This window comes from Mirounga leonina, unplaced genomic scaffold (genome assembly GCF_011800145.1).
Source record: "Mirounga leonina isolate KUSES-001 unplaced genomic scaffold, KU_Mleo_1.0 Mir_150, whole genome shotgun sequence".
NCBI classification, from domain to species: domain Eukaryota; kingdom Metazoa; phylum Chordata; class Mammalia; order Carnivora; family Phocidae; genus Mirounga; species Mirounga leonina.
In genome coordinates this window covers 11573140-11583676 of record NW_023270374.1, presented here as the reverse complement: position 1 = coordinate 11583676, position 10537 = coordinate 11573140, and the positions used below count along the sequence as shown (strand labels likewise).

General features: G+C 36.7%; 1 protein-coding gene across 2 annotated transcripts in view; it reads right to left on the bottom strand.

Moving 5' to 3' along the window:
* Positions 1-1496: 1496 nt before the first annotated feature.
* Positions 1497-10537, bottom strand: part of ESF1 (ESF1 nucleolar pre-rRNA processing protein homolog) — a 62892-nt gene continuing 53851 nt past the window's right edge. For both annotated transcript variants that reach the window (XM_035005824.1, XM_035005825.1), the window contains exons 12-14: positions 6798-6880; positions 3312-3458; positions 1497-2360 (exon numbers count right to left, since the gene is read on the bottom strand). In XM_035005824.1, coding sequence (XP_034861715.1) covers positions 2067-2360; positions 3312-3458; positions 6798-6880 — 524 coding nt within the window. In that variant the 3' untranslated portion in view covers positions 1497-2066. The remainder of the gene's footprint in view (positions 2361-3311; positions 3459-6797; positions 6881-10537) is intronic.

The following is a 10537-nucleotide window of genomic DNA, read 5'->3' as shown; positions in this document are numbered from 1 at the left end:
GTGAACTTATGGGTCACCCAAACTACCCTCACACTGTTTGCTGAATTTTGACAGTGGCCATTTTTTTATCCTGAGTTTTACTGTCAGCAATTATTTATTGAGATCTTCACATTCTTTGTGTGGAATATTTATTTAATGCTGCACCTGACAATGCTATTTTTTTTTCCTACCTAAAAAATATCAACTCTTTTGAGAAAAGGAGCCAGGGCTATGCATAACTTACAAACAAGCTCAATTTATTTGGTATAAGCAGTTATATGCCTGACTGGTAAAATGAGATTTATAATTAAAAATAGTGACTTAAAAACAGAACTCAAAAACAAAAAAACAAACCAAACTAAACCAATCAAAAAACCAAAGGGCTAAGTTTCACAGGAATCTTAAAATCAAACTCTGAGTAATCCCTACATTATGATTAAACAGTTTAAAGGAAATACGTCTTTTTCCTTGCATAAATGAAATGTGAATAATTATAAAACTGTTTATATACTGTATTCATAAACATATTAGGATTCATGGTCTTCTCAATGTTGAGTAGATAAATACTGGGAATTTCACAGATGGATCAATAGGAATGCTGCTCTATTTGGCTGAATTACCTAACAATGCCAGTGCTTTATGAAAAAAAACAAAACAAAAACAAACCACAATTTCCTGCATTTTCCTGTTATAATGAACAATTTACATGTTCTTTTTTTCTCCTTTCAGAGACTGTTTATACACCCTTATTATCTTCATATCCCTCTGAGTTTTACATCCTTTTATTCTTGAAAAAACATACTACATTAGTAGGCTTGAATTTTCATACCAAAAATGTCAAGTTTACTATTAACCACAAACCTAGCTAAACTCCTACTGCCTTTCAGAAGCTACCATATTTATCATTTGTTCTAAGTGACCATTTTGGTTTTTATTTTCATTTATTTATATAGCACACCTAATTCTCCTCTCTAAATGGTTAATCGTTTGTAAAACCTAGACCAGATGAGATCCAGGAGTATTAAGGCCTTAAAGATGTGCTTTAATTTTAAAAGGAATTAAAATTCCTTAAACTCTATAGCAGCATATCCACACTTCTAAGCATTCCAAAAATCTGAAGGGTAGACAGAAGAATTTTCTGTTACTACAAATAGAAAAATCATTGCAGAGCTCATGAACATTTCAAATACAATCATGAGCAATGCAAAGCTGGAACTGCCTCTTCATAGAATTGTCCTCTTAAACCATGAGAGACGATGGACTCTGAAAAACAAACAGGGTTCTAGAGGGGAGGGGGATGGGAGGATGGGTCAGCCTGATGGTGGGTATTGAGGACGGCACATTCTGCATGGAGCACTGGGTGTTGTGCACGAACAATGAATCATGGAACACTTCATCTAAAACTAATGATGTAATGTATGGGGATTAACATAAGAATAAAAAAAAAAAAGAATTGTCCTCTTAGTCAAGTGTTCAGGTATTTTTTTCAGAGGTGCATAAAATGAAATAAATCAGTCCTACACAAAATAATAAAAATATTTTACACTTTTATTTACAAATTAATTTCATAAACTATAATAAACATGAACAAACAATAAAGAAAATTACTGGCTTCTATCCATTATGGCTAGAAAAATAATTTACATAGATACCTAAATCTGCCTCCTGTTTCAGAGAAATTAATGTATGGCATATATATATTTTCAAATTGTAATTCTTATTCAGACTTAAAAACTGGGCACTGCTCTATTTTTTACATAGAATTATAAACAATCTTTTAAAAAATTAGGCTAAGAGTAAGTTTCTACTAGAATGGCTGAATTGCATAAAATTCAAAAATTTTATAAATTCCGTATTTCAATTTAATTAAATTAATTATGATTAATCTGTGGAAATATACAGAACAAATCTGCCAATCATCCACAATTAGGTCAAACTGTTATATAGGGGGAGAAATTTTACAATGGTCAGAATAAGATTTTATTCTTATTCTTGAAAGATAGCTTTGTTCCCAGTAAGTATTTCCTCTATCACTTCACTATACTTTAGGAGAACACATTCCCAATCCAAAAAGAAACAACATAGAGCTATTTGACTTTTTGTTTTTTTCTTGCTTGAAACTGCTCTGTTTTATTTTTTACAGATTTGATCAACATTGACAAGGCAGGATCGATGGATCTCTTCTGTGATTCCTTTTGAATTTCACTCTCTTTTGTCTTCATTGTCTGAGTAAGTTCTTGTTCTTTTTGTTCTCTCTGCCGGGCTTTCTCCTCAAGGATTTTTTCCATAGCTTTTGTTTTCTTGAAATTAGGATCTGAAGGATCCAAATTGAACAAGTGGGAAGTATACATTGCTTGAAACCGTGCATCCTTAACATTTACCTGCAAATCCAAAACGGAAACGAATAATTAAATTAGTAAACCAAAAGGACCAGAAACGGGGCCAAATTTTGAAAGTGAGCTGTCGATCATATAAAATACAATGTGAGTGTTTTGCATTGATTCATTAGAAAACTGTTTTCCCACAGATCTTCAATGGAGTTTTTTTTTTAAAGATTTTATTTATTTATTTGACAGAGAGAGACACAGCGAGAGAGGGAACACAAGCAGGGGGAGTGGGAGAGGGAGAAGCAGGCTTCTCGCTGAGCAGGGAGCCCGATGTGGGGCTCGATCCCAGGACCCCGGGATCATGACCTGAGCCGAAGGCAGACGCTTAACGACTGAGCCACCCAGGCGCCCCTCTTCAATGGAGTTTTAAGGCCTGCTCTTGGAAGTCATTAAGTAGTTGCTGACATCAGTTTGTAGACTTTTTTGTATAGGCTCAAACTCACACATAGGAGTGAATGGCCTTTAGGAATAAGTTCTTATTAGCAAAAAGATGGAAAAGAGGGAGTGACAGAAACAAAGAGCTGTAGCAATAAAAAAAAGCATGGCCTACTGCAGTGGCCACTGTACACAGTGTATGTGTGACACGATGTGACATGAACCTGCTCTTTCTCAGTCAAGCTTGAGTATGTATATCTTTCCCATCATGAGCATCACATTGCATATGATTCTAACATTAAAAGCTAGGTATTTAAAAAAAAAAAAAAAAAGCAGCAAAGCCATAGCTTTGGTGCAACGAAAAAACAAGCCAATACTTCACCTGGTGCTCAACTAAACAGTGATTTGATCCACCCTGGATGAACTGGCTATTTTGGACTAAAAGATGGCAGCTTTGGCTCCACTGTGGGCCTTTCCTAAGACATTTCAGACTAACTTTGGCTGTGCTCAATGCTCATCTCCAGAGCCAACTTTAAATTCAACCCAGCTTTAAGAGGTGTCCCTGGTTACCTCAAAGTCATCCTCTAATAATTCCTTCTTTTTCATAAGCTGTTTTTTCTTCTTTTTGCTCAGATTCTGGTGCTCTACAATCTTGTTGTAATTGAAGTGTTTCTTACTCTCTTCCTCCTCATCCATCACGAGCAAAGCCATTTCAGCCTGTGGAGGGAAAAAAAAAAAAATCAAATATACAACAGTGCTTTTTTTCCCCAAACTGAAGTATGGGGCACAGATAGCCCCTCTAGGAAAGGAGAACCCAGTCGCTAGTGCTCTGGGATGACATCTGTCATCCATAAACTGATTGTGGATTACCAAAACTCATAAAGAAACTCAGAGATCTTTGTAGAGCAATGAGATAAAATTTTTAGAAGCAACATCACCAAGAGCAGGAGAGGAGTGAAAATTTGTATTTAAAACCAGACCAAAGGGGCACCTGGGTGGCTCAGCCAGTTAAGCATCTGCCTTTGGCTCGGGTCATGATCCCAGCGTCCTGGGATCGAGCCCTGCACTGGGCTCCCTGTTCGGCGGGGAGTCTGCTTCTCCCTCTCCCTCTGCCTGCCACTCCCCCTGCTTGTTTTCTCTCTCTCTGTCAAATAAATAAATAAAATCTTAAACAAAACAAAACAAAAAACCCAGACCACATTTCACTTCATGTAACTGGTTAATAGGCTATAGAAAAGAGTCCTCAAACCCCCAAATAAAAATTTCTCATTTTCACTTCGGTCTTTTCAGGCAATGACACTAAATCTAGCAAACATGTAGTATTCTGTGAAACAACCTACACTTTCCAAACATGTGCTTTAACAGCAAGGAATTTTTTTTCTTTTGCTTTTTTTGCCTTTACTTTTTCAAAATTGATGCATTTCTATGAAGGCAGAATCTTAATATTTGCTTCTGAAATATGTCTGTTTCCACTAAACAGTGGAATTTTCTTCCAACCATGGGATTAAACATGAACCTTTAGGAACCAAGTAAACAACCATGTGTACGAGAGAAAATACAGAGTATACTGCCAAACCTTTGTGAATCTTTCTATACTACCACTTTAGATTATTTTTTTTAAAGATTTATTTATTTGTCAGAGAGAGAGAGAGCACGCACACATAGGCAGAGGGAGAAGCAGGCTCCCCACTGAGCAGGGAGCCCGATGCGGGATTCGATCCCAGGGCCATGGGATTATGACCTGAGCTGAAGGCAGATGCTTATTAACCAACTGAGCCACCCAGGCGTCCCTAGATTGTTCTAATTTTCTTTTACTTTCATCACTGGCACCTGCAGTTGCCTTTCTTTTAAGAACCATTTTCCACAAAAGAAAGATTTTTTTTTGCACTCCTTTACTCTATGAGCATTACTGTATGTGCAATAAATAAATGGAGGATAGAAAAGGTGCATTAGCATGCAGAGTTTAGGTGACCAGTTAGGCTCACTCCCAGGCAGTGACATGAACATTGGTCATTGGGACATTGTTGACTCCAACTCCTGCCTCAGCAAAAATACATATTAATCTGTGCCATGGATCTTTGGAGTCAGTGAAGCATAAAGGTCACTGCATTTCCAAGATTTGCACATTACATTTATGTTGTTTGCAATAGTAAGAGAGAAATTAGCACTTGATAACAAAAACAAAGTTTGAATTATAGGGCAGATTCAGATTGAATTAAAACTTATGGCAATATTTTCTTGTGTCTGTTGGCCATTTTTATGTCTTATTTAGAGAAATGTCTGTTCGTGTCTTCTGTCCATTTCTTGACTGGATTATTTGTTTTGTGGGTGCTAAGTTTGCTAAGTTCTTTATAGATTTTGGATACTAGCCCTTTATCTGATAAGACATTTGCAAATATCTTCTCCCATTCAGGTTTCTTTTGGTTTTGTCAACTGTTTCCTTTGCTGTGCAAAAGCTTTTTATCCTGATGAAGTCCCAAGCTCAACATCACTTGGCATCAGGGAAATACAAATCAAAACCACAATGAGATCCCACCTCACACCAATCAGAATGGCTAAAATTAATAAATCAGGAAACGACAGATGTTGGAAGAGATGCAGAGAAAGGGGAACCCTCCTACACTGTTGGTGGGAATGCAAGCTGGTACAGCCACTCTGGAAAACAGTATGGAGGTTCCTCAAAAACTTGAAAATAGAGCTACCCTATGACCCAGCAATTGCACTACTGGGTATTTACCCCAAAGATACAAATGTAGTGATCCGAAGGGGCACGTGCACCCCAATGTTTATAGCAGCAATGTCCACAATAGCCAAAATATGAAAAGAGCCCAGATGTCCATTGACAGATAAATGGATAAAGATGTGGTGTATATACACATGGAATACTACTCAGCCATCAAAAAAAGAAATCTTACCATTTGCAATGAACTGGATGGAATTAGAGGGTATTATGCTAAGCAAAATAAGTCAATCAGAGAAAGACAATTATCATACGATTTCACTCATATGTGGAATTTAAGAAACAAAACAGAGGATCATAGGGGAAGGGAGGGAAAAATAAAATAAGATGAAATCAGAGAGGGAGACAAACCATAAGAGACTCTTAACTATAGGAAACAAACTGAGGGTTGCTGAGGGGAGGTGGGTGGGAGGTTGGAGTAACTGGGTGATGGGCATTAAGGAGGGCACATGATATAATGCGCACTGGGTATTATAGGCAAATGATGACTCACTAAACTCTACTTCTGAAACTAGTAATATACTATATGTTAATTAATTGAATTTAAATTTAAAAAGTAAAAAAATTTAAACTTATGGCAATATTATTTCAAGGTTTTAATAGCATTTTTTTGTCTTAGTTATAGTAAGATTTTTTTTTTTAGGATTTTATTTATTTATTTGACAGAGAGAGACACAGCGAGAGAGGGAACACAAGCAGGGGGAGTGGGAGAGGGAGAAGCAGGCTTCCCATGGAGCAGGGGGCCCCATGTGAGGCTCAATCCCAGGACCCTGAGATCATGACCTGAGCTGAAGGCAGACACTTAACTACTGAGCCACCCAGGCAACCCTATAGTAAGAATTTTTAATAGTGACTGATTTTCCTCTAAATCAAAAAGGGACATGACCTGGGTTTGAGATAAAATTTCAACTTTGTATTAGCTGGAAAAATGTCTGGTAAAAACTACACTGCTAGGAGCACCTGGGTGGCTCAGTTGGTTAAGCATTTGACTTGATTTCAGCTCAGGTCATGATCTCAGGTTGTGAGATGGAGCCCCCACATCGGGCTCCCTGTTAAGCAGGGAGTCTGCTTGAGATTCTCTCCCTCTGCCCCTCCCCTCCATGAGCACGACCTCTCTCTCTCTCATATAAATAAATCTTTTTAAAAAATCCTACATTGCTAAAACATTTAATTATGTGTTTTATAATTTATTTATAAATTTCTTTGCTAAAATCAGTTATTTTTTTATTAGGGACATTAGAAACTCATGTAGACAACTTCATTTAAATTGTACATATCAATTATCCACTAGGAATGTAGCAATGATCATGTTTTACCTTTTGTCTTTCTATTTCAGCATCTTCCACTGGAGATGTGCAATCTTTTGTAGATTTCATTGATTTTTTCTTTTCTTTTATACCTGGCACAACAAACCAACACAGAAGGGTGAAAAAATTACAAGACTATCCATGACATTCTATTTACACTAGGAAGTCAGGATTATTCCTAGGTATCTAGGAATAATCTTATAAATAAACGTAGAGAAACTAAAAGAAGTAAAAAATGTCAGTGGAGATAACTACGGGTATGAATGAAATAAATACATCTGGATACGGTGACTGAGTATTATAAAGAAGGGATTTCTTCTGAAAGTAGTGCATAATTACATCATTAAGTAAAAAAGAAAAACCATGAGATCATTTGAAAAGATACAGAGTAAGCACTGGATAAAATTCAACATCCATTCATACAATAGAACAGTATGGCTTAGTGTGTAATAAAATGCACTATCATACATTGTTGGAAAAAGAAGGGATTATTCAATAACTGGTGCTGGGAAATCTGCTTTATTCTGGGGGAAAAAATCGAGTTATAACCTCACCTCATAATGTACAGGGAAATAAAATGCAAATGGACTAAAGAGTTAAACATTAAAAAAAAAAAAAAAAAAAAAAAACCTATGAGAATTCCAGAAGACTAGTTACCTGATCTTAAATAGAAGAAATATTTTCTTAGAGTAAGAATAATAGAAGAAATCACAAAGAAAAAAAAAGTGATTTTAATACATAAACTCTTAAAATTCTATATATAAAAAACTCACCTGGAAAATGAAAAATTCATCTCTACAATAAGAATTTCATAGTAAAAGTTTAACAATTTTTCCTTCTCTAAAGACAAAAACTGATCTTCAATTAACTTACCAGCCCTATTATTAAGCAAAACTACTTATGGTAAAAGTGGCTCCTGATTGGTAACACTGCTTGTATCTCCGGGGACTCTGGGACTTCTGGAGACCACAAGATGTTAGAGGAGATGTTCTTGTCCTGAATGAGAGGTAGTCATGTGCAAGAGTTAAGGGCACTTGAATCTGGAGCAGTTTGCCTGGGTTTAAGTTCTAGCTATATCACACTTACGCTGTGGCAGTTTGGGCCTGTGCCCTCATTTGTAAAATGACAATTCTAATAGTAGCACCTACCTCACAGGGTTATTGTGAGGACTAAATAAATTGGTAAATGTGAAGAGCTCAGTTAATGCCTGACACATGGTGCTATAAAGTGCTTGCTATTACTACACATAAATAAGATGTCCTGGGGGGCACCTGGGTGGCTCAGCTGTTAAGCGTCTGCCTTCGGCTCAGGTCATGATCCCAGGGTCCTAGGATCGAGCCCCGCGTCAGGCTCCCTGCTCAGTGGGAAGCCTGCTTCCCCCTCTCCCACCCCCTCTGCTTGTGTTCCCTCTCTCGCTGTGTCTCTCTCTGTCAAATAAAAAAATAGAATCTTTAAAAAAAAAAAATAATATGTCCTGGGTTCCTCAGTGATCATGCTGATGCCTTATTTTTTCTTCCTTTTTTTTGTGTCTGTTGGAGCAGGAGGGGTGCAAAAGGGATTGGCATCAGGATGCTAAAGTATGAAAGACTAGTCTAATGAGTAAGACGTTTCAGAATCTACAAAGACATGTTGTATTACTCTAGAATATTATTACACAATGCCAATCTTCTCTACTGAACGCTGTCCTCTTTGGCTAAGAAACCAATGGTCTCTAAGGTAATAATGATTAATGCTTACATAGCACTTACTGTGTATCAGGCAGTAGCATTGTTCTACTCACTTTACATATACTAACTAATATAATCCTCACAACAATGCTATGAGGTAGATTCCATTATTTGTTATAATCTTCATTCTGTGGATGAGGAAACCAAAGCACAGAGAGATTAAGTAATTCTCTCAAGTTTAGTAAGTGAAGAAACCATGATTCAAACCCAAGCAGTCCAGCTCAGGCTCTCTATTGTTAATCACTAAACAACACTCCTTTTTTATCGAATGTCCTTCTCCTTTTAACAACTCTTTCTGTTTAAAATACATTTTGTCGTGAAATAATAAATAAATTCACAAAGCATATAATAGTTGAATAACTGCAGCTGATGAGGGGTAACAGGAAAAACGAAGCCTAAAAGTTGAGAGAGGCTTTAGAAACTGCTCCGTGAGCACTAAGTCCCTGCCGTACTTTTGCAGACGTGCCCAGCTGAGAGAAAATGCCAGCATACAAGTGCTGCTTAGGATCACCCTTCAGTGCTACCAAGGCATCTGTCTACACTTCCAGGAAGAAATAGTTGTAGACAGCCCTTTTTCCTAAAGTGAAAGCCTTTACTGTTCCTATATCAAATGTTTTTAAGGAAATGATATATCTACTTTCAGATTATAACTTTTTCTCTATTTTAAAATATGTGTATATTTATATATAATATCATCAAGGTTCCACTTTCTTAGGGTCTGACTTCTACACCCTAAGTTTACTTCTGCTCCTATGTTCTCAAGGCAAGAGCTCCTTTTGAAGTGAATAGACAAGTGACATATGCAGAAGATAGTTCTGTGGCAGGAAAAAAAACCAGGCTGTATATGATTAATACATAAAGGAGATAAAGATCTTCATATACAGCTGTGGGAAATAATTTCAAAGAACCCACAATGAACTGTTCCTGATTTTATAACAACCTGGTGAAAAGTCATAAAAATAAACTTGAAAGAAAGATTGTAGGAAAGGAGGAAAAAAAGAATCTCCAAAATGGTCAGGGCTAAAAATGATATCCAATTTTAACATGATGAGTATTTCTTTACTCACAAAGAATTTACTGTGCTGGTCCAAACTGTTTAGCCAGAAGATAAATAATGTGCAGAGATCTTTTCTGCACTGTTAACAAGATCATATTAAGAGGGCACATCTTAATTTCTTTTAAAAAGCATTTTTTTTTCTCTTTGGAAAGCTATTAGACCTAAGTTAGATAAAGAGTACTAGGGAAATGAAAATTCCTGTTCTGAAAGGTAATCTTTATTTTTCAGTAAATCTTTTGGCAAGTAAGAGACCACGTGTCCTGGGACTGCTGAGAAAAGGACATATGGTTGATTCTAACACACTGAATACTAACAGAGATTCCAGATCAGATATGGATTAAAAAAATAAATCTAAAAATCCTTACTGAGGCTACTATCTCTTTAAGCAAAAGATGTAACAGAATATATTTATGGAAAAAGATGTGTTGCAAAAACTTGACCTGTAAAAGGAGTATCTGTAAAGGAAGTTCCATTTTCCATTACTTGTAATGTCCGAGAAGTATTCTCATAAAAAACTTCCTCCAAAGGGTTTAGCTGAGCACTTCGTACCAGAATAGTTAAAAGAATTCACTGGAGGGCAAATGCAGTCTCAGTACTGACCAGACTGGAGTGGTAAGCCCCCTTGCAATTCACTGTTTTTTGTAGCAAGTTCCAATGCCCATAATTAGATACAGTCTGTTAATCGTCCTCTGGACCTGGGCATTCTGGCTTTGCTTGGAAATCCAGCAATTCCCCAGGTCCACCTCTTATACACATGGGTCCTGGCTCTGGCTTCGGTCTTTACAACATACTTACTTTGAGGGTGACAAAAAGTAAAGAGAGTCCATTAAGACTCAAGTTCTACCATCTACCACTGACCGTTGTACAATTCAGCTATGTTTTTTGAGCTCCAATTTACTCATCTATAAAGTGGGCTGAAGTTTAGAGGACAGGATACAAATATAAGCATTTTTAAACTGTAGACC